Source organism: Accipiter gentilis, chromosome Z (assembly GCF_929443795.1).
Source record: "Accipiter gentilis chromosome Z, bAccGen1.1, whole genome shotgun sequence".
NCBI lineage: Eukaryota > Metazoa > Chordata > Aves > Accipitriformes > Accipitridae > Astur > Astur gentilis.
The window spans coordinates 29,569,220-29,593,789 of record NC_064919.1 but is presented as its reverse complement, the minus strand read 5'-3'; the positions used below and the strand labels follow the sequence as shown (position 1 = coordinate 29,593,789).

General features: G+C 36.4%; 1 protein-coding gene across 6 annotated transcripts in view; it reads right to left on the bottom strand.

The window, feature by feature from the left end:
- Nucleotides 1-2,294: 2,294 nt before the first annotated feature.
- Nucleotides 2,295-24,570, bottom strand: part of SLCO4C1 (solute carrier organic anion transporter family member 4C1) — a 33,647-nt gene continuing 11,371 nt past the window's right edge. Inside the window, exons 3-13 of one of the 6 annotated variants that reach the window (XM_049796335.1) lie at nt 23,465-23,659; nt 20,588-20,684; nt 19,545-19,666; nt 18,516-18,631; nt 18,070-18,214; nt 15,915-16,110; nt 10,986-11,139; nt 8,264-8,451; nt 6,159-6,223; nt 4,154-4,291; nt 2,295-2,994 (exon numbers count right to left, since the gene is read on the bottom strand). In XM_049796335.1, coding sequence (XP_049652292.1) covers nt 2,870-2,994; nt 4,154-4,291; nt 6,159-6,223; nt 8,264-8,451; nt 10,986-11,139; nt 15,915-16,110; nt 18,070-18,214; nt 18,516-18,631; nt 19,545-19,666; nt 20,588-20,684; nt 23,465-23,659 — 1,541 coding nt within the window. In that variant the 3' untranslated portion in view covers nt 2,295-2,869. Of the gene's footprint in view, nt 2,995-4,151; nt 4,292-6,155; nt 6,224-7,196; nt 7,284-8,263; nt 8,452-10,985; nt 11,140-15,914; nt 16,111-18,069; nt 18,215-18,515; nt 18,632-19,544; nt 19,667-20,587; nt 20,685-23,464; nt 23,660-24,570 lie in introns of those variants that run through there. The other 5 variants (XM_049796336.1, XR_007505161.1, XR_007505162.1 and 2 more) reach the window with 5 other exon arrangements.

Below are 24,570 nucleotides of genomic sequence, written 5' to 3'. Positions count from 1 at the left end.
CCTGTTCCAATGTTTGACCACCTTCACAGCTAAAAAAAAAAAAAAAAAAAAAAAAAAAAAAAAAAAAAAAAAAAATTGTATTGAGGGAACTTTGTGTGTTTCAGTTTATGCCTACTGCCTCTTGTCCAGGCAGTTGGGTGTTAGTAAGAACAGCCTGGATTTCCCCTCTTCAAGGCTCAGATTCTCCTGAGCTTTTTCTTCTCCTGGCTGAAAAGAGCTTCCCTAGCTCTCTCAGTATGAAAGATACTCCAGTCCCTTAATCATCTCTATAGCCCTGCACCACACCCCCTCCAGTAAGTTTGTAATGCCTTCATTCTGGAGCCTCCAGCACTCAAGCCCAGCACTCTGAACACAGCACTTGAGGTGTTTCTCACCAGCGCTGAGTAGAGGGAAAGGATCGCCTCCCTCAACCTGCTGGCAGTGCTTTGCCTAATGCAGCCCAGGATGCTATTGGCCTTTTTTGCAGAAAGGGTATATTGCTGCCTTATGGTCAGCTTGTCCACCACGAATCTAAGGGGCTTCTCTGAAGAGCTGCCTTCCAGCTGGGTGGGCTCCTGCATGTTACTGGTGCATGGGTTTATTCATCCCTGGGTGCAGGCCTTTGCACTCCCCCTTGTTGAACTTCATTTCTCCACCTTGTCACGGTCCCTCTGGATGGCAGCACAACTGTCTTGGTCTATCAGCCACTTCTCCAGAGCACAATCTATACCATCATTCAGGTCATTAATCAAGAGGTTGAACTGGACTGGCCCCAGTATTGACCTGTAGAGTACAGCACTAGTGACTTGACTCAAACTGGACATTGTGCTTTGACCCTCTGGGCCAAGTCATTAGGCAGTTTTTAATTCACCCTCCCTGTCCAAATACCTAACATACACTTGTTCAGCTTGTCTGTGGTATTTACCTTAGTAAAACCTTTGACATAACATCTACTGAACTCTGCTATCTATTGCAATGTCTATTAATTTAACATTGCTATGACACAAGGTAAATGGGTAAACTTAGCCAATTCTAAATATCTGATCTCTCTTCTAATCATTGTGATGCTCCTCCTAAACTAGCAAGGGTAATCTTTAACAAGTCATAGGCTAGATTATAAATTGCAACAGCCTTTAGCATTAACTGTAATTTTACACCATGGCAATACTTCCTTCCTTCTCCACCCAAATAACCACTCCGGTGCAACTGAGTGCTGATAACTTCCTCAAAAGAGGAAGCTCCTGTTGCTCTGCCCCACGAGTTTTGTAATCTGTGCAATCACATGAAGCAGTAGAAACTGTAAGTAAGCTATGATCTCACAGCCCAAGACAGAACAAGAGAAGCAAGTTTACCAGTTTAGCTACTATACTGCATGTCTTTACTGTGATTAAGTGATTTGCTATATCCCATGCAAACCATGTCAGAGCTGGAAACTGAATTCAGAGTTTTAGGCCACATTCCCAAACTTTATGGAAGATCAGTATTTAGTTCTTTCAAGACAAGTTACCCATCTTGATATGAGCTCATTTATCAGGACATTCAACTAAATAGAGCAAGCATAAATTCAGTTGTTGTATTCTGCCCCTTTCCTCCTCTGCCTCAAAAGCCATGAAGTCTTGTATTTTCAGGAGGTGTAGTTTATTTTGCTTTATTTCCTGAACAGTTCTAAATAGTTAGAGGATCATCTTCTTGAGTGATATACTTAGCTTCTACCTAGTTTAACAGCTGAATTTAAAGAACTAGATTAAACACGACCCATATGCCATAATCCTTTGCTGTAGCACTTGTTTACAAATCTTGGTAGAGTCAATGAGTACAGTCCATGTAACCAGATGAAAAGGGCATACACAGCTATGTAAGAGTGACTTGCATAGCCAGTGCAACAAAAAGAAAGTTTACATTAACAAAGTAAAGCAAGTGCAGAGGATATCTTGTTCATTAAAAATTTCTAGTCAATATTGAATGATATTTCAGTAACAGGCAATGTAGTTTAATATTCCCTGGTTAAGTGTGGCTAAATTGTATAGCATATCCATTGTGCTATGCAAATACAGTTTTAAGAGCATGAAGTGTGTAAGTCAAAAGGAACAACTAAAGCAGTTTCCTACTTTTGATGCTTGCATACATATTCTTTGCTAGCTTTCAGCACTGTGTTTCTTGGAGTTGAGAAGCCTAGAACTCAGTCACTTAGAAATGACATAGCATACACAGAAGTAGTAAGAAAATAGGGTTTATTTTCAAATTTTATAGAAAAATGTTAACAAGAAAGCAGCTGAATAGCAACTTTCTATATATATTCCAGATAGAAACTAAGGGACTTAAATTAACAAATATTTAAATGAATGTTTGCATTTAAAACATGTCCATACTTGCACATTCCCAAGTCTATCTACTGTCGAAATCTCCAACTAAGGCACTAGCCCAGATTATGTGCACATTAAAATAATTTCATTTTAAACATCCACAGTTCCCTTTAAAATACCAAGATACTTCTTTTCTCCCACTACAGTCTCACTTAGGTATTATTTTATAAGCAGGGGGAAATGGGGCTTACAGTCAGCCCAGTTCAGCTCATTTTCCCTGGGTTTTTAGGGGGTTTTGGGGGTTGGGTTTTTTGATCAAGTATTCCACCTTGTTTCACTTAAGCTATAAATTCAACATTTAAACTTAAACTGCAAATTTAAGAGTCACTTTTTTAGATTTACACAATGAAATACTAAAAAGTATGTTTAGCAAGTTAGAGAACACTACACACATTCACAAATAATTTGTTCAAGAATTGAATATGATCTTTTATATTACGTAATGGTGTACAAGAACTTTGGTACAAGCATTGTAACAGTGATTATTATTATTGGCTTCTTTCAAAAGCCCCTGATTTGCACATGATTTATGTGTGTATAGCAGACACCGTTTCTAAATCCTTTTGTGACAGGGCTGCACTTGCTGGTGGAGGCTTATACAACCATACTGCTATGACCACAAAGATGATTGTGATGATTTTGCAAGCAGCACCTGAATGAAAAGAATAGAAAAGTCCTTGTTGCAGTCACCTTCAGTAGCAGACAAAGAGTATTTTCAGTCATTTATAAAGGTTCACATGCTGAGTTACACTAAGATTTTTAAATTCATGCTGTGAATTTCAATGTATTTACATGAACTGCAAAGGGCAGGCAAAGGCAGTCTTCCAACTGACATCAGACCCCTCACCTGCCTGCCAGTTCTTGCTTGCAGCAGCTATTGCCATTACTGCAGTTCTGTATTTCTTCACCCCATACTAGCCTGAAGTGCAAGCCTTCCTTATTTCTTGTTCCAGTACTGTTCTTCATTGCATCAATATTCTCTTTGCCACAAACTAAAACTCCCCATGTACAAACCTGTTAAGTATTCTCTCCTCGGCTAACTTAAAAGGTTGTTCCATTTACTCATCACTGGTACATAGTGGCATTTGTGAAACTGGGGGGGGGGGGGGGGGGGGGGCAAGGAGAGGCAGAAAAGAGGAGGGATTATATTTTATCACAAATATGACTGAGAGATACTGAAACCTGAAGTTGTGTCTCCTGCTTCTTTAGTTTTAAGATTAGATGTTAGGAGTTCAGTTTACGCACTGTAAATATCACAGGTGCTAGAAGACAGGACAGCAGTTATCACAAATGCAAGCTTAGCCTGCCTTCCCTCTCCCTGACATACATACCTCACACACTTGAAGGCAACAGATTGTTAAACAAGTTGGGAAATTTTTTTACGAGTGTTCAGAGATATTTTCAAGATCTTGATATCAATTTAGGGAAAAGAACTGAAATACGACAAGAGGAAGAAAGCTCCTCAGACCTTAAGCTGCCAACAGACCAAGCTAGATAAGACTGAAATGTGTGCCAATCCCTTAAAATTCAGTAAATAAAGTGTGACAATGAAGAAAGACTGAACAATAACACAAAATAGTTTTGCTCTTATTAAACAAAGTTTCTAGGTCATTTTTAAGAGCCACTTAAACAAAATATCATGGAAGGAGCAAGACCACATTTTTATTATTTATGAATTTTTTTTAAAAAAAAAACCACTGCTGCTAAAAAATAAAAGTTTAAGGTTCTATTTTAAAATAATTCCCATCTAGCAGTCAAGGTCAGTATATCTATTACCTTGTACATGTACTTAATATGACGAAGCCACTTACTTATGCCCATCAGCAAATAAGCCATTCTTTCATTGTCATAAACCCAACAGGCTCCTTTCGTTTTGCATTCATTAATATCCCACAGAGTACAACTGTTGTCTATAGCAACACCAAACAAAATTGGCCCAGGAATAGTACCTAAAAAGTAGAGAAACACATCAGAATATTGAGTTACTTGGAATAGTCTTACCCATTCTTAATGCATACAGTAAAATGCCAGGCTGGTGGGAAAGATAAAATGGGAGAGCCACACATTAAACATAATAGTTTAATCAAAGTCATAGGGCTCATATTACATAGCACGTATGCCTCTTCTATTGCTTTCAATTAACAGGTAGGCTGCATAAAATATCAGTTAATTCTTTACACAGCTCTCACTTTATCAAGCAAGAAGTTTTTTCAAAGACTTGAGCTGCTTGTAACTTCATTGGTTTTCACTGGAGAAGAAAAATGTGATTAAAAATAGGGGGAAAAACAGCTAATCAAGGAAGCAGGATTTTAACTGAAGGAAAAGAAGTCCCTTTCCTCAGATCATATACACTAACCTGTTCCAAATGCAGAGAACTAAAATATTATATTAATAAGTTAAACTATACATTTTTTTCCATCCCTCAGATGTAGATAAGCTTCTAGAAAAATGACTAATTTTTAATGTAATGTTTAAAATTATTGCTGTGTAGAATTTGTTAGATTTGTGTCATTTTTGTTACAGCAGTGCTTTATAAAGCACAAGGGGTTTGCATCCAGGTACAGCCAATTTTGTAATTAACACTCCAAGTACATCACTGCGTGTCTACCTAACTACTCAAGGCCTAAACTGTTCTTGAACTAACAAACAGCTATGTCCTCATTACAGCTTTTCTATCTAGGACCTCTGTGTGATTCCTCAAGTCTACAGCATAAATATCTTGCTGGTAGTAATGCAGTTGGTCGCTGCCTTCTTCAGACACAGGCAGTACAGGCAGTGCAAAAAAGTTCTCCTATCCTCTACTGCACAGTGAAGTCAAGAGTTAAGACTCTGCCATAGATACCCGAAAGTAAAATGAAACAGAGAAGTCCTCATACAATACTTAGCACTACCTCCCAGTTAATTTCTACCTGTGAGGATGTTTACTCTTGTTATGCTTTATTGGTAGAATGACTTAGATTAATTGGAGTTTCAATAGGTACAGCAAACCAGAACTCACACTGCTAGATATTTTATCTCAAATGGCAGGGAAGTGGCTGCAGTACTAAATTTGACATAAAAGTCTTACCAGTAACTGCCTTAACCCAGTCTTGAATTATATATGCCATTTAAAAAGCGTGTAAGACAAAAACAAGAGTTTAAAATGTACCTGAGAAAATTCAAAGGCGTGGTGCAGAGAATACTTACGTTTAGCTTTATATTTTATTTAAGGTGATTCACCTGTCTCACTGAGATCCCAGAGATGCTTAGATTTAGAATTTAATACATTTGCCACATAAAAACTCAGTAATTATTTATGTACACGTGTCTACAATTTCAATAAAGGCTAAAGTTAGTCAAAGGAATTGAAAGGGAAAGGAGAAGAGGGAAGACTCCACCTATCCATTCTAAAATATACTGGCATGGCCAATAAGGATACAACTGTATGAGACACTGTCACTTTCTTTTAACTTCGGAACTTGAGATGTCAACTGCATGAAACTGTTTTCTATTACATCACTTCTTCTTATCTCAACTTTCAGAACAGGCCTCCTCCTGGGGGAAGTGACAGCAGGTGCCTTTTGCTGAAAGAATGAGTTACCTGTATTTTGTTCCTGCCAATAAGAACAAGAAAGGCTAAAATGAGCATGCATGCTCTATTTGAAGAGGAATTTGAATCCAGATTGCATCTGCCTTATAACAAGTGTACTCTATAAGCCAATGACAGGCTGCTTCAAGCTCCTCTGAAAGCTTCTTAATGCATTATTTTTTAAGTCTAGAAAAAGCACCAAATAAGTAGATTATTCAGAGGCAAATGTTTCAATAAGAAAGTCATACCCAGTAGTCGTAGAAACACTGACTGTACTCCAAGAGCAAATGAGCGCTGTTTATCTGGGACACACCTGTAAACAAGATTTGCAGTTTTAAGACTTGGTGAACAAGTTTTAATTGTTCCATTTCTCTGCTTTGCCCCTCAGTGAATATGCTTTGTCTTAATATACTCTTTTAACCTGTTAATTGAAGAGGTTTTCAGAAATCCAGTGTCCAAAACAACTAACCAAACAACTTCAAGAGGTGTTTTGACAAAAGATAGAAGCAACTCCAATAGCTCATCAAGGAGTTTTAGATTGAACTAGTTTAACAAAACAGTATGAATAAAAAGCTAGCTCACCAGCAGCACCCTGATATACTGTTGAACATTTTTTCCACAGAACAACAAAGGATTTAAGGACAGTGCTAGAATGCAATCCTGAGCTACTCTTCCTAAAGAAGCAGTACATGATTTGAGACTAGGCTTCAGCACAGTACAAGGTGTTGTATTTCCCATAACCTTTACATATAGTCACCTGACCTTACAATTAATCAGTTCTGGCCTATGCTATACAAATCAATATATTTATTTCACAGCTAGCAGAATTTACTTCCTTATCTCCTACCCATTTCTTTCAGCTATTTCTCCAGAAAAAAAAGAAGTTATCCTGACAGTGTCTTAAAGATACTACCATAAAGATTAAACACAATCTAACTTATTTAATTTATACAATTTAGTTTCAGCATTGTTTTCTTTAATAAACTGTATCTTTGAAGCACTGTCAGTGCTAAAAAGACAGTATTTAAATATTCAGGAGTTATTCCCTCATTCTGGAGTATGTATGAGGATTAGCCATAGAAAAACATCCAAGATGAGCAGTTATCAGCAGTCACTGTCAGGATCCCCCTAGCCATAAAGGCAAGTAGAAGAAAGAGAATGACTTTTGCATAGTATGGGTGGTTATTTCTAGCACTAGAACACTGTCACGAGCACATGGGTTTACACTTGAAGTTGCAAATAATAGGCCCACTGAAAAGATATCAGAATATACTGTAGTAACTTACCTCCCATTTAGCCATTTAAATTAGGTTTTTGCACATTTAAACTGCTCTACGGTCCTCTCTTCCATAAAAATTGTTTCACCATTTCAGCTGAAGTGTACAAGGATTCAAAATTCCTAACGTTATTGTTTAATCTAAACAAAACTACATCAGCTCAGTTTTGAGGATAATGCAGCACTTCACATTATTCTGCCCTCACACTAATATGACAAGCTGTTAATTCCAGGTTTACACAAACCCTGAACAGTAGGCTACTACAAAGCACTGCTGCAGTGTATCACTCCACTCCCCAACCCCCTGCCTAGAAAGTTGGAAAAAGAGAATCTAACCATATCATCCCAAAGCAACATGTGTATAGTCTATGTATGCCTGTGCATCATGAACATTTTCCCTCTAGAAATATTAGAGGTACAAGTCAGATTTCAACATACAGTGAAACAGGTCTACTTTCAGAATGAGGACGACATACTAAAGAAAAAAAAAAAAATGTATCTAGCTTTCATGCATATGAGTTTCAGCAATTTGAAAGACAGTCAAACCACTGGTTAACATACAACATCAATATCATATGAAAGGTGTTCTACAGCTCTTGGCAATCTACAATTTTGCAAGTCAGAATTCTGAACTGAGACAGGAATCAAAGGCTGAGAATATGAGACTGATTGCTCTTTTGTTCTTCTATTGGTACAACTTGAAATACGGACATTACTGATACACAGGCTAGTTGAATATTTTCTTCATCCAAGCATCTAGCACATTTATTCCTTTTTGCTTTGATTAAATTGTCAGGAGTGCTCCCATAAAAGAGGGATTTTGCTACAACTAGGAAAGATTTATTTTTTTTTTAATAGATTCAAACAGTATCTACTAACCAACTGTAATTACAGAGGTAGTAAAGAGTGGCATAAAGCAGAAGGCAGTCAAGTACTGCCTGTTTACTACACAAAGTACTACAACAGGAAATCCTTTGCACATTGGTTTAAGTCCACATTTGAAAGCAAAACAAATTAGATTACTTCAATCTGAGTTTTCACAGGAATGCTACCTACTCCTCAGCCCAAAAAACATACCTGAGAATGGCCACAGTTGTTGGAGTAACAGCCATAAACGTGAAAACAACAGCAAAAAAGAAGAAGGTCAGGAATAAAGGTAAAAATTTGCATTGTGTTGGACATTTCCCAGGGACAGCTTCATAGAGAAAGTCTTCTGAACCATTTTCTCTTTCTGGTTTCCCAATACAGGAACAGTTGTGGTATGTCTACGAATAATTTATAAAACAAAATTTAGCTCCAAGAATTAAGTGATACTAATATTATATCATTGGTTCTGCATCACACCAAATACAAGAATAAACCCTGACTTTACATTACGGGAAACAGTCCATTTCCTGATGATCATATGACACTATAACCCTCATTTTTAAAATTGGTTCAGCAGAACTTGACTGATCCAACTCATGTGAGCAAAAGTTATTTTTGGTTTTGTGATCTAAAAAGACAGTGATAGTCTCCATTTCATGCGGTGCAAGTTTTTAGGTACAAGCATAAAAAACTTAAAATTAAAGAAGATTTTAGAGTTAGAGGCATGACCATATGCAGTACATACAAAAACATTGACAGAGTAAGCCTTGAAATGCTAGCTTTTGCACTCAAATCTTACTACAAATCAATGAAGATAACACCAGTTATTGTATAAAATTAAGAACATGCAAGTTAAAGTGTTCAAAACAAGATTTTTTTGTGCTGATGTATTGTTTATATCTACATCTATATATAATTTTCAAACAAATCACCTCTTTGAAAACATTATAAACACCATGGAGGGTGTCAAAAGTTGGATGAAGGGTGGAAATGTCCCTTTTCTCTTTCCCCATATGAGACTGATTTCATCTGCAAAGTGTAACTCCTGAAGAATAGGTCGCCAAAAGCTGCAGTTCCCTTACAACAGAAGATATCTTACATAGTTCTCAAAAGTAATTTTTCCAATACTGAAATAAGCTAATGTTAACTGTTACCTAGTTTATTAATCAAAAACTGCTGATTATGTCTGTACAATTCAAAAGCTATACTCTAAAGAACTTTGTCTTGACTACTAGAAACTGTTATTTGAACTGGGTTCATTCTTTAGATTTACATCTACTTGCGCCACTATTTCCTCAAGCCTTATTCTTCAAGCTTAGATAATACATATCCAGTTACAACAGTAGCAGAACAAACTGGAAACCACAACAGTTCATGTTCTTCAGAGTTGTTGGCAAGTCCCAGATCACCTAGCTTGAAAGCCTTGGCCTATAAACAGGCTGGTTTTTACACTGGGCTGTACTTGACAGGAAGAGAGGTGAGACTTAAGTAGGAAACAACAGAAGCAATGTTGGACTGCTTTTGTAAGCACGTGAACAAATGGAATAGTTTTATGCTCTTTATTTAAATCCACCCAAGTTTGTTTTCAAAGAAAAAAAAAAAGCCAGTGAAGTGTGAAGTTTTCACAGCAAGAAGTAGTCTCCTACATTTTCTTCTAGATAATAACTCCTCTCATTTACCACTGTCTTATTCTGATATAAAAAGTCCCCGGAGGCACCCCCTGGTTCAGCTTGCCTACCTTTAGAATCTTGTTACACTCCTCCTACATCTGTGCTCAAGAGTTTGTTGTACTAGTGGACACAAGCACAGAAAGTCTCAGTACTGGTAAGGCTTGATAATAAACCAACCACTTTCATGGCTTACCATTCCTACATCACGGGCAATTGACATTCCAGGTTTGGAAACTCACAGAAGCAGGCTGCCATGCATACAATAAACATTACATTGTGCTTAAAGTTCTAGATAAGAACTGCAGTTTAATGTCAAGTCAGTTGCCAATTTCTACTTTTCTGATTATCATTTCTATTTAAAGCACATTCAGGTTTAATGTATTTTCAGCATTAGAACGTTTAGTAGAAGTAACATTTGCAACATGACACTGCACAAGTGAGAAACACACTGACTGACCAATAAACACCTACAACGGAAGAAGGCTCAGAAGACATGGAAAAGGGTGATGTGCCCATGAAGCTCACAGAAGAATGCAGGCTGTAAGTGACCACAGCTGTTGCAAAGAAAACCATGCAGAAAAGAAGCAGTTATGTCAGTTGAGTGAATCAACTGGTGGTATAAATGTTTCTCCCTGAGTTCATTAATAGAGTGTGAAATTCTCTCTAAGTTACCCAGACCAGCATGGGGGGAGTGTGGCTCAGCCCAACTGAGTATAAAAAGCCAGATAACTAGCAAAAGAATTTCAAAGACAGCAATGGACTTGAGCTGTCTTAAACCCACGTACACCTTCCCAACAACTGGGGAGGCCCAGCGTTATGATGGTGAGCACATTATAGAGACCAGTAATGGGAATCACACCGGTTTTGTGACCGAACTGTATATTGCAGTTGCTATATTTTGCCAAGTGTAACTTAAATTTGTGTTGTGTTTTCAGTATAGTTTCTATCACTCTGCTAAGTCAGAAATCCTGTGTAACATCAACTGTCATGAAGTAAGTAAATTTGATATTAAACATTACACCCTCCACAAGTGGAATATCTAAAAGCACCTGGTCCAAGTATTAGACTCTGACACATACCAACATTCATGCTACTTAAGACATGTTTCCAGTCCACACCAATTTTTCTTGTAGTAACTACCACTCAGACTCAGAAATTCTGTGATTTCCAGTCATACTAAGGGAAGAATGTTTTCAATATAGAATGCATTTTGCAGGAAACCAGAACAGACCATGACAACTATCTTTGGCAGCATAAAGTACCTTTTTCATGTTGTTAAAAAGATGTGATGTACATCCTGCGAAACAGGGAGAAAAGTACTGGACTTCATCTCTGCCACAAACTGGGTAGTATATAGAGCGCAAACATCTGCAGTTAGCATTGCATGGTGCTGTTAAGTTATATAGCGTGCCTGTTCTGAAAAGTAAAGTTAATAGGCTTTTAATAAAGTAATTTTAAAACAGCAGACATGTAAATAAGTAATGCAGTATTTATAAGATGATAAATCTCAAAATATTCAATTCAGGTGATTTATTCACTTAATTGTTTAAAAATAAGCCATGTTCCTAGCAATTAAAACTCTAGAGGGAATTCCCATTTATTCTGTACATAGTTATTTTTCTGCTATTATTTCTTCCATAGATTATTCCTCCAATTTCCATTCACAAAACAGATGACAAAATTCTGTGTCTCAACCCAATTCTTATCATATACCATCTCCTTCCTCCCCCACACACATTTGAATTTGTTCAATTTACAGTTTTAAGAAAAAAATGCAACAAAATTAAAAACAGTATTTGGCATTGTTTATTCTACTGATCATATTCCAAGCTTTTTTCCCCTCTTTTGGATTCAAGTCCAGTTGCAAACCTACTGCATTTTTACTATTTTTAACACGGCTATGCAGACATCTAGATTGTTCCAGCACCAAGATGACTGCATGTGCTAAATGCAGAGTGTCATGACATACAAAGAAAGTCTTATCATGCCGGAAAGAACCCTGAAGATTTTCTCTGGCTGCTTAGGGAATAACTAATGAAAAGCAGAGTTTAATTTAACACTTGCTTACTACAACTACTCTCAATTTAGGCATTTACTTCCAGTATAGGCCATAGTATGGTTGTATTTGAAGTAATCCCACTATATTATTAGTACAAAAAATCAGTTTGGGATCTGGGGGGACCTTCTTAAGATATATGTGCAAAGAATAAAAACACCCTTTGATTTTCTAATAGTAGTGCATTAAGTAAAGAAGCTTCACTAGTTAAGAGTTCAGCCAGCTGAAACCAGGATACTGACACTGCCAGTAGATTAAATACTGTACTGTAAACTGAAAGTTCCAGACTCATTACCTAAAAGGCAGGTTTCTTCAAGAAAATTTAAGATGGTCACAAACACTAAGAGGAGAAATCATTTATCTAGGAATTAAGCTCATTACTTACATAGAATTCAAGCTGCACATGGAATATTAAGGACATCATAATTACCTATATACCTCATTTGGTTGTAATACAGTTGAACCCTACTAGATTACATTAGTTCATTGTTCATACAGAGAGGAATCAAAGTTAGTTTGCTCTGGCTTAAAGCACTACAGTGCACCATAAGCAAATTCACTAATGACAGGTTTTTTCATACAGTGCCTTGTTAGCCTATGAGGCATGTCAAGCCTAGAAGTATTTAATCAATTCATTGGCAACATTTGTCCTGTTTATATGTGCAGATAATGTCTCTCTTCCCTGACCCACAAAGAGGGACCAAACCTTTAGTTATGCATGGTCAGTGAAAAATACTAAAATACAGAAGAATACACTTTAGTGTACATAGGTTCTCATGACATGGAACTTTTTGTTCTAAGACCACTTTTCTAAAGAAGCCTAGCAGATGAGGCCATTAAATGGTCTTTAAAAGCTCTGTAGGTTAGGTATTCTTTCACAGCAAAGCAAAACAAGGAAATCCAGAGCCATGTGGGAATGAACATAACTAGAGAAATAGTCACTGCATTTTTATAACTTCAAGATTTCAAGAAACTACTGGACAAAAGAATTTGGCAAAAACAATTCTTTGAAGTGTTTACTAGACAAAGTAAACCACTTTAGTTCTGCTTATAGGCTAATTTAGTAATAAACTGTTACTATAGACAGTATACTTTGTTCATTAATACATGATCTCAAAAGTGATCCTGTACTCGTGTGGTTCTGGTACTAAGCTTCCAAAAGCCTTCCCCATCCCACCCACCTCCAAGGTATTTTTCAACAGAAAGAGAATGCTTGCCATGAAGGATTTCTTAAAAATCTCCACAAAAAATGAATCTGCATCAATTTCCAAGTCAACTGTCATAGCATTCTCATAATTTATTCTTTCAGAAGCATTTGCTCAACAGCACAAGCAGGATTCAGACACTTGGCTGTTCTTCCACAAACTTATGAATTTGTTAAAGCTACTACTACATATTTCAGTTGCTTATTCCTTCATGGAAAGTAGTTTCAGAACTGGCACTATATTAGTGCCACTAATTATTCTGATGCAGGTAACATGTCCAACAAACTACAGTCCAACATGTAACAGTGAATTACATAAAACTGAACCATTTTTTTATAATGGATACTGAGTGGAGAGAGTTATTTCAGGATTGGTTAACTCCAATTTACTGTAGATAAGAGATCTTCAGCAACAGTTAAACTACATAACTGCTGAAGTTACACAAAACTATTAAATACAAGTTAACTGTATTTAACTTAGGATGAAAAACAATTCAGCTGTACCTTTTGTCAGCTGCTCATTATCATAGGACCTGGTATAGAAATATGGATAGCTGCATATGCTATTTTCTATACAACCTCTTCAGTATTCAATTGCTACATACAGATTCTTTTGCTTAATATGTAACCAGAAACTTTCCACAAATGCTAGTTTCCACAGTTCTGAGGCTTCCACAGTAATCTTACAGCTAGCAGTTTTTCAGACACTGAAGCAAAGCCATGTTTTAAGTGTTAAATGTCAGCATTGGCCTTTGAATATATTGTCATTTGATAAAGCAAGTTGTAAGGATAGAAGCAGAATGAGTCGTAACTTGGGCTTTAAGAATTTATTTTTTCTTTCCCAGTCACCAAGTGTATGAAATTTGGTTTATTCATTTTGTATGCCTTCTGGAAAAGGAAATACAAATGAATGGTTAAGGCATCATGGCATTAAATTTCTACTCTGTTAGAGAACTGGAAGCCTGACTGCCTTCAATCAGTACTGCCTCCAAGCCCTCTGAATTTCTGTTCCATTCGCCTAGGGTTAGCTATTTTACTGTTTTCACATTTACCTAAATGAGGCCTGAAAAATATCTGTTTAGTCCTTCATGTCACTCTTTTGCATTTTGGGGAAAATTTTCTAATATTTGTCAGTTATGTTTATGTCAATGATACCCTTAAAGGACCTAGGAAAATTAGTAGCTTTCAGATTCTGATATTTGTGCATTTAGTTGCCTCCATGAGTAAGATGTGATTTTCCTGCGTTCTTCTATTTGTTGTATGCTCATTCTAAGACCGTCAAAAAACATGGCAAATACCAAGTGAAGAAACCATATAAGCCTAACTGTTGATTAGATGTTTATCATTCTTATCTAGAAGTATTACCAACCTGCATGTGCATTAGAGGCTACAAAACCAATTTCTTCCCCAACCTATCTTCTGCATTTTCATGGTGCACTTCATGCTATTGTGTCAGTGAAGTGCAAAGATCATCCTCCCCAAACTATTCAGATTCAGATGCCTTTTTATGCATTGGAGCATAACTTACAGACTCTGCTTTTGTACAAGATAGTAGCACCTAACCCTTTTCTAAAACAGGGGACTTGGAAACACAACAAAAAATTATTGCTAAGTTATTCACCCAGTTGCACAGCACACTGCTCATGCTTACCATTTTTTCAATGGCAGCTAGCAGTCCCTAGCTACCAGCCTCCTACAGTTATTTTGCACAGCAGCATCTGGCTCTTTGGAAGACCCTCAAACAGCTGGAGTTGCCTCTGGCTCTGTCAATTCATGCTAGAGTAACCAATCACTTGAAAGCACTGTTTTGGCACAGCTAGCTGCCCTCCTCCTGCTTTTAAACAATGCTCATGCTACAGAGATGTGTACTATTTAAAACTATGAGAATTGAAACATTATAATCTTAAAGTGAATTCCTTAATAAGGCATGACTGGGCATTTTATACACCATAGTGCCTATGGTGGTGATTTGATCACATACATTCAATGCTGAAGTTTTAAACATGGACCTAGAAATCCATTCTCTAAAGAATGCTTATCCTTGCACATATTTAATCTTGCCTCATTTTTATTTTCACTTTTCTGACTTTTTTCCTGCTGCCATATTGGTTTCCAGAGTAAGCTTTTTTACAGCAACAAGAAGAACATTAATCATAGAATTTCTAATACAAGTACTAAAATATCTAAAAACAAGTGATAGACTGCATTCTCATTAGGCATGGGAATTGTGTTGTTTAAGGGAAAGAAAAGTACATATTGTTTAGAGAAGCCTTTCTTATACATGTTAGCCAAATATAATTTGAATTATGTTTTGGTTAACCATGTTACTCCACCCATTTTATTATTCAACTTGGGTCACTGAGGTACACTCTCTTTGCATTAAATTCCTACCTCTATCAGCCAATTTACCAGGAAAAAATTAAAGCCTCCTTTGTAAATGGAGGCTAGATGTGCTAGAACCTGATGCTACAATAATGGCTTCATTTTTCTAGAGAAAAAATTTGCAGTTTAAGTTGCAGTTCACCTCAGTGGTATCTCATAAAATTGTTGCATACAGCAGACTCCCTCCAGGAACAAACTGCCTACATTGTCAAGAGTTGGTTAATAAAACAAGATTCAAAAGACACACTGCTTCTGCAGAGATACAAAATTAGGTGTAGTCAATACTATGGCTACTACACCTACAGCTAGGAATTTTTTGTTGAACAGGACCAGGCTGCTCAGAACACTTTGCGGGCAATGTATCATTACATTTTCTTAATCATCTACTACATAAAGATTCCAAGAACAGGGTTTTAGAGTTCCAGAAAACATTTCAGTTTCACACATCAAAGCAAAATATGACATTTCTAAAGGTTTTGTATTCTGTGATGTAGCTTACTTATTTTAAACATTAACACCAAACCCAAGAGTGCATTAAAATATATTTACCCATTATATGTTTCAGAGACACCTGCGAAAGGTTCGTTCCCACATTTAGCAAATAAAAACACTGTGTTTAATATTAGGGCCACTGAACAAGTGCCTATCATGAACTTGATTATGCTTTTGCAATCCATTTTGCACTTGGAAACCAAGATGCCACTTATGATTTGGCCTAGTGCTGCTGCTGGAATTAATACAAGCCCTAGAGGAAAACAAGACACCAGCAATTACACAAAAATGCAATATAAAATTAGTGAAGCAAATTAGAGTGCAATTTAATGTTAAGGAAAAAAAATCACAACAGTTACCTGTATCTTAAGATGCAGTCCATGTGATGTCATTTTCAAAACATCCTACCAGAATCTGTTGGCATGAGTAATTTATTCTACCCTTACAATCTCTTTAGCCTTTGCAGAATTTAAATTTGACAAGGTAATTTATAGTTGTCCAAAACCCAAGCTCAACACAGCAAAGCCAGATTACGTAAGAGTACTACGTATTAGGCAGGAATCTCTGAACACCAGTAGGCCACTTCATGAAAATAGAAAATGCTCTTTCATTGCTTCCATGTTTTTTCCACATGTCCATGTTCTTTGCTATACATTTGTGTTATGAACTTTTTAATAACAGAACATAAGCACTATTATACAAGAGACAGTACAAGATACAATAAAGTATCTACAGAAAAATCTTAAAAAGTCTAGATCAGTGGGTCACTTTTGCTGTCATGGTCCATAGAGTCCATAATGTTGTATCCTGTTTGCACTATTAGGACTCCAGAAACATAACTGAGCATTTTTATATCGCTAACCTACAATACAAACACAGAAATCAGTGTGACTTGCACTGACCCAAGACAGCTAATTTTAAAGACAGTTCATGTACAGTGGCAGAACTGCACAGGCCACAGACAGCCATAGTCAAAGGTAGTTTAAATAGTTAACATGGACATTGGCAACACTTAGATTAGCTAGCTCAACATTAGTTCAAGTACAGCCAACTTTCAACATTAGTGTAGGCATTTCTTCAAAGCTGTAGATTTGATTAACACTATCAATATTTTCCAACTCAAATTAAAAGAAATTCAGACAAAGTCTACAGACAAATAAGGAACATTCAGTTTTCTACTTCACTGATTACTGTTCAACAATTGAGCATATATTCCAATGTATTTCTATGTAAAACTTGCAAATGCTTTGTTTTGAAGCAACAATGTCTGAATAGTGATAGTACTATCTAGTATTATCCAGAGGAGTAAGTCATTCTGAAAGTCTGTCCCAAAGGTATTTCTGTTGGAGAAAGAGCACTTCAACTAGCATACGCTTATATTGCAGCACTCTGCAGCTGAAGTAATTTAGCAAGATATGTTCCAGAAATACAAAGTCTGCCATATTGCAAGCATCTGTTGGCCTACCTGCCTTGACCTGGTTGCTGTTCTTCAGAAGTAACTGTGTCAGAGTTAATCATGTGACCCTACCTAGTGCAGCTCTTCCATCAGATTTTTCTATTTGTTGCTCCAATACTCAGCTTTCCTCAGCCCTCCCCTAGTTCTACCTATTACTTCTGTGTATCAGTGACAGTAAGCCAACTATAGAAGCAGTTACACAATAGTAGTAAGCCAACTAGAGAAGCAGTTACACAATAGTTTCATAATATATCCTTATTAGTCATTTTATTGCAAGCTCACTATAACGTTATGGTGGAATTGAAGAAGGGAAGGGCCAAGTCAACCCCTTGCAGTAAGCACTGCATTTTTTTCCAGCTGCCCTTCGTGTTGCTTCCTTTAGTAGGTCCTAAGGCTTAATGCTCCTTCAGCCAATTTTAAATGAAGAAGAATTAAATGTTTTTCACCAAGAAAAAGAAATGAATAAATTACAATTTCAGCAGCACACAGAATTCTCATTCTACTTTGAATATGAGTATCAAGTCTTCTGAACCTACAGACTACGAGTAGATTTGCACCCATAATGATTTAAGTACTAAGGTTTTCATAGGGCAGGCAAGAATAATATAAAAAGACTGTTTCTGCTGTGAAAACTGCATTTCATGTAAGTATATTCACAAATATCTCAAACACAAGATGCCTATATAAGCTTCCACCTATAATGTTGACATGTCCAGCAGAATATATTTAAGATTTAAAAATGAAAAGCCACATTACCTCCAAGAGTTGCTGAAAAACTTGATGTCTTTCCAAACTGATTTTCTATAAACTTTGGTAGAAATGTGGCAAAGCCAGTGGCAACTAAAGCTTCTGAAGAACTGGCTATTATTAGACTCATAAGCACTGGATTCTTCAACAGTATCTATGGGGGGAAATTAGCATAACACTCAGGAAATTATTTCATTGTAATACCATATAAACTAGAAGTCACTGTATTTTTTAAGCAGATACTTTCATATGGAACTTCACTAATATGCTTTTCTTCCTTTAACAATCTTAAGCATCGACAAAATTAACATGTATTAAATTATCAGTAGCACTGGAGACTTCCCTATCACAACATGATAAAGAAGCAATTGCCTTTCTAAACACTTATATATTACCTGAAAAAGAATTCAATTTCTCAGAATACATCAGCTTTAGCAAATCCAAGATTTTCTTACCAGAAGAGCCACGGGAAAGTCTTTAAAACTTTTTCCAATATTCTTGGTCTCAACAAGCACCTCACTTCCATCATTATGAGTTTCAGAGATTTTTTCAGCCTGTATTTTTGCTGTTCCTATAAATGGGCATATTTATTGACAGTGGAAATACTGAATACCTGTGTTCTTAGACTTAAAGTCAGAAAAAGCATCAAAGTAAGTGTTTCCTTTCCTTAGGAAAACTAGCTCAGACATTGTAAGTTGTCTTGAATATTTTATTGGTACGGATCCATAAAAAGATCAATAAGGTATTGCTGTGAAAAGAAGAATTTGGCTGAAAGTATCATGCCTCCATTGGAAGGCCTTGGCTGTGAGAAGATATTATCACGGATATCCTAAGAATTTCAGACTATCCTGAAGCCCATTCAATTTCCTTTTTTTTTTTTTTTTTTTTTAAATCATCCTCACATTCTCCCCAGTTCCCTACTTCATTGTTCCTTTTCCTCCATCATTTCTCTTTCCACATAAGCATAGTAAATTCCTTTAGACTCTCTTTCAAGGGACTCCTAGATAGTATCTGCCTGAACAGAAATTCTATTAAAACTATTCTTTTTAGAAGACTGCTTTGGGATACTTTGATTCATGCTTTATTATTCCACTCAGAACAATAAAGCAATAGAGTCAAAGACAACAATGCATGAGGTAATGGAATTACCTTATGATTCTTGGAGGGTAACATAGCAGCTTTAAATACACTTCCAGGTGCTTAGCTGCAAGCATCTTCCAAACTTTGACAATCAGTTTCCATGCCTACCTGTTTCCAGTCCTACTGTACATCATTATGTACTCAAGATCAATCCTCTAGCCCATTCACCTTGTTTTAAAGGCTGCATATTAGAAACAAAGTATTTGTCATCAGGTTTTAGCCAAAGACAGTTAACCGAGAAACAGAATCAAAGACAAATCACTCACTTGGTCCAGCAGTCTACAACCCCCTTAAGTATAAACAAATGTCTCTTCCAAAGTAGCCCATTATTGTTAAACATTTACCTGGTAGTTGTTTCGGAAAGCATGTAAATGGTATTATAAGGAGCCAAATTGCAAAAAAGCATGCAAGAAATGCTATCCACCATGCTCCAAGCCAACGTGGGTCATCTTGATCTATCTTTGTACTGGAAGAATAATTTGGAAAAAGTAGGTTTACCATTCATAAATTCAAATCAGCAGTTTCACATGTCAGGTTGGGTTTTTTTTAATACTGATTTAACAGAAAGCCTTTGAATATCGTCATTTTCTAGTTTTCTACATGTATGAAATTTATCATTTGCTTATTTAAAAGCACATTCATCAGCTCTATTGTAATAATATTGCATTCTACCAAACATAGCTTTCAACTCATTAGTGAAATTCATTCTGATTTAAAGGCCACTATTTGGCCCTGATTTCAAGATCCTGTAGCATTATAAAGATACTGAAAAAGCTGTTTTTAGAAAAAAATCTTCATTATCAATGAGTTATATGAAAGCCAATACAGAATTTCAGAATGCCATTGCATTGATCCGAAGTCCCTAAAACACAGGAAATAAAAGTGTAAATTAAGTTGTTGGTTTGGACAGTAGTACAATTTGTAACATTATTTTTTGAATAGTGGACTATTATTCAACTGGTAGATTTTCTAGCAAGCTCTTCAACAGGAAGTAAAGTAGTATCCTACCCTTCATATCCCACCTTAGGAAAATTTGTTGCACAAGAAATCAATAGTTGCAATCTAACCCTAGATGGGTGACTAATCAAAAGACAAAGCATTTTATGTTAATCAGCTTTAAAATAGCTAATATCTCAAAAAGCCAAAACTAAGTATTTGCATTACAGAGAAACTTTCACACACAATGCAGTGACTATTCATTGTGAGAAGTAACTCACTTGCTAGAAGACCTTGTGAATACAACTTGTTACCAAGTTAAAGAAGCTGTAGCAAATAGAGTATTTTCCAGACAAAAACTCTTTCTCCTCCTCATATGGAAGAAAGCTGAAGATTTTTAATAAGAACTATTAGGAAAGAAAATAGAAAGCAAAAGACTGTTATATCTTGCCTTTCTGGGATCTGGATATCAATATAAACATTAAGTAGCTGCCCTCCTAAGACATAGCCAATAGCAGGACCCAGCAGTGACATGGCATAGCCAATTCCTAGAAGAGAAAATACATCAAGTTCACCATACATTTTTAAAGCTTTCTTTCAAAAAAAATTCCTAAATCAACTACAGACCAAATGCTTTCTGTAATTCAGCCTGTTCTTTCACTGTCATTACTTCAACTACATGTAGAAGACAAAATTCATACTTGTCCCTCAACAGGAAAATTTGAAGCTCTCAAAAGCTGCAACTTGAAGTTCAGCAAAAGACACTTCACTGACAGCATCTTCATGCATTATTATTTTGTGTATCTTGTGCCTACAATCACAGCTAGCTTATGAAAGTTTCTTATGTGAGGCTGTTATGAGCATCAGGTTTTAATAGCATATGCCCACAACCTTTAAGAACCTACTTATTTATATTTTTATTTTGAGTTTTAAGATGGTTTTCAGATCTGCCAAGACCAGAAGCCAGGGTTCCATTAAAACTTTTGACTGGAGTAATATCTGCCACTTGAGTTCATTTAGAACTCAATCATATGTGTTTTAATTTATTGATATGATCCTTAAAATATAAAGCCAGGGCTTTTAATAGCTCCTGACAGTTCTTAAAAACAACCAAACAAACAAACAAACCCACAACAACAAAAACAACCAAAAAAGCCCAAAAAAACCCACGCACAAAGAAACACACAACCCCTAACAAAAAGTTATAGGTGTAATCATATCCTACTAAAGAGCACTCTTAGGTCTATCCATTTTTTTTGGCCTTAGGACAAGATTTTCTTGACATCACAATAGTCTCCCTGGCCTACCATCCAGATTTCTATGGCAGTTTAGCACTGCTGGCAGGAACACTGTCTCTGCAGATTAAAGCTTGCAACTGATAGTAACTAGATCTGTCTAATTGGTAAGACATGCATCCTTACTGCTGATATTCTATGCTTTTGCCCAGCTTGAAGAATTTGGATTTCTCATTTGTTTCCAAAGTGCCTGGATCCTGAGTACTATTTTGCTCTGTTTAGATAGCAAGAAAGAATGAAGGGGTCATTGGGAGCAGTGCAGGACAGGCAAGGGACACAGAAGGGGACACTGAAGTATCAGTAAGTCAAAACAAATACTGAGTTGACATATTGCAGGTTTTCCTGCATATTGGAAATAATGACATGCTCATAAGATCTTTCTGAGTTAAGTCCATATTCATCCTACAGAACTTCAAACCTAGCTTAGAAGGTGCCTATTTCCTCCAACAGTTCATTCAGTTTAAATTACTATTTGGAATTACTTAAGTTTTCACTGGCTTTAGATGTAGAAACCTCAGTTCAACAAGAGCACAGTCCTCATGAAAATGCACCCAGTATCAAAAGAGAAAGAAACTACCAACTTATGAGTTGCAATCTTATATTCCAAGATGCTAGCAGCTATTTACAGACACTAAGAGAAAGTTCTAGGGGTTTTTGGTTTTGGGGTGGTTTTTTTTGCTGCCCTGCACAAGCCTTCTTACATTAGGCAAAGCAACACAATATATTTCAAATCCTCAATACATTGCATAAAATCAAGAAAAAGAATTAAGGCTTAATGTAGCTACCTGTCCACTCACTTTTGTTCTAGTTTTGTTACATTAGGCAGTATACACTGTTCTTCTGAACTCAGCACTTTTCTGAAGATTGCATAGAGCATTCATTTATTGTATTGGTCTGTTATGTTACAAGTATAAACACTGACATCATTCTCCTGAGTTTTCAGGCCACTTCTTGACCCTCTAATAATGAAGACAGACCTAATTCTGCTGTAATTATTTCACTGGCCTCAGAAAAGTGTAATAATCTCCTCTCTCAATATAAAGAAACAGCAAAAATAAAAGCTGTCTTTGTTATTTAAGATTTAACATATGCAACTATTCTATTTGTCGGCCTCAAACAGAATGGCTTGCCTGAAACAATTAAGCAAGAATTGTATGCAAATAGATGATGATTTCAATTTTGCCCCCTAAAATATTGAATTAGTCTGGAAAACACTCAATGAATCTAAGATGCTTTGAACTCCCCCTGAGAGTTACCAGTATAGCTAACATACTTTTATCAGCTTACACCTAAAATGGGGAAAATAGCAAAACATCTTCATGCCCATAGAAAACACACTTAGACTGCAATGACCTTGGCAGTAAAAATGCACATAACCCAGAGACTGCTGACTGGAAAGATTAAAAACCACTGTTAAGAATTACTATTTCTTAGCTTTTAAACAGCTCCACAGTAAAACAAACACATTCTCCATGATTCCAGGCAATCCTTTTGCTTTCAATTAAGGAAAGATACTTCCAGTATTTCCTTCTGAAGTGCCAAATTTGTATGTGGCTGAAGAACTGCACTGATCACATAATGCATAGGAGTGTCCCTGCACTGAGGGGATTGCCTACTGTTAGAAGGTAAGTAAATAAAACTGTTGAAGGATACAGTAAGGTCTGGCTACTGACCTGATACAGGGTAGTCTTCAACACCTGTGACACTACAAAGCAAATTTTTGCTACAACTTATTCTGTTGATAACAGGCAGACTACATTAACCGTTTAATCACTTTCAGTTACTGACATGAAAAAACAGCAGGAGAGGTGCACAAAGTAGCCTTACCATGCTCTGCAAAATAACTATTGGAAAGACTTGACACTTACAGCAGACTAAGACCTAACTTGCACAGTAACTGATACAGAAACACTTTATGCACATAAGTAAACAATGACAAGACTGATTTAATAAGAGGAATTCATAAAAGCATTTGGAAGGCATTGCAGTCTGATCTATGCAGACAATGTGTTATAAATAGTTTTAAAAGTTACCTATATAAAGGGAAGACTTGTGTTTTGGGACACTGTCATCAATAAAAGCTGTCCCCAAAGTATACAATGGAGTTCCTCCAACTCCCAGCAGCAGCTGCCCCAGGATAAAGACATACAGATAGTTGGGAAGTGAAGACTTTGTGCTGGCACTGCAAGTGAAGTTAGTAGAGCTTGTTCCTGGAATTTGACATGTGTCTGAAAGACAGAGACAAAAAGACTTTAAAACTCTGTTACCAAGTTCATCACAGTCCAACTGAAGAAAAACCTGGACTGAAAGCTAAACTATATATGAAGTGTTGTTAGTATTAGGCTCCCATTTTAAATTTCAGGCCTCCTAATATACCCTATATGACAGTGCTCTAACCTTCTATATCATATCCCTCAAAAGAAATACTATTATAGCTTGGGGTTTGTTTCATTACCAGGGAGGAAAGGTAGATGAAATAGCCTTATTAAAACATTTTGGCTTGCTGAAAGCCTTATTAACAAGATGTATACAGAAAAATTAAAACAAAACAAAAAAAAAAAAAAAAAAAACAAACACCAACAAAAAAAAAAAACCCCACAAAAAAAACAACCACAAAACTGCCAAATGGTCATTCAAGAGGTTAATGAATACTCTTAGGTAACAGACATTTCATTTTGTTCTTGTACCTTATAATGATTCTGAGGAGCACTAACAACCACTTCCACTCTTAAGTGGAAGAGCAGCCTGAACAACCTGAGGAAAGCTGGACTGCTGGAGAGGAAAGTGCAGTCATCAGTGGCAAGCAAAGGTAATCCTCCCTTCTCACACACTGTTTTGAGAAGGTTTTCCCTAAAAAAAACCCAAACCAAACAAAACAAAAAAAAAAAAAAAAAAAAAAAAAAACCACCAAAAAAAAAAAAACATCAAAAAAAAAAAACAAACAAACAAACAGAAAAAACACCGCCAGAACTTAAAACCCCACACCACTATCTCTCATAGAGCACAAACAGCCATATCTCCAGAATGAGAAGTTAATGTAAAGCCTCTGTATTTGTGTACACACACACCCACAGAGGGAAGCAGAGGTAGAACAGCCTAAGGTTGCATCTGCTCCTGTAATGTTTGGCACCATGAGGAG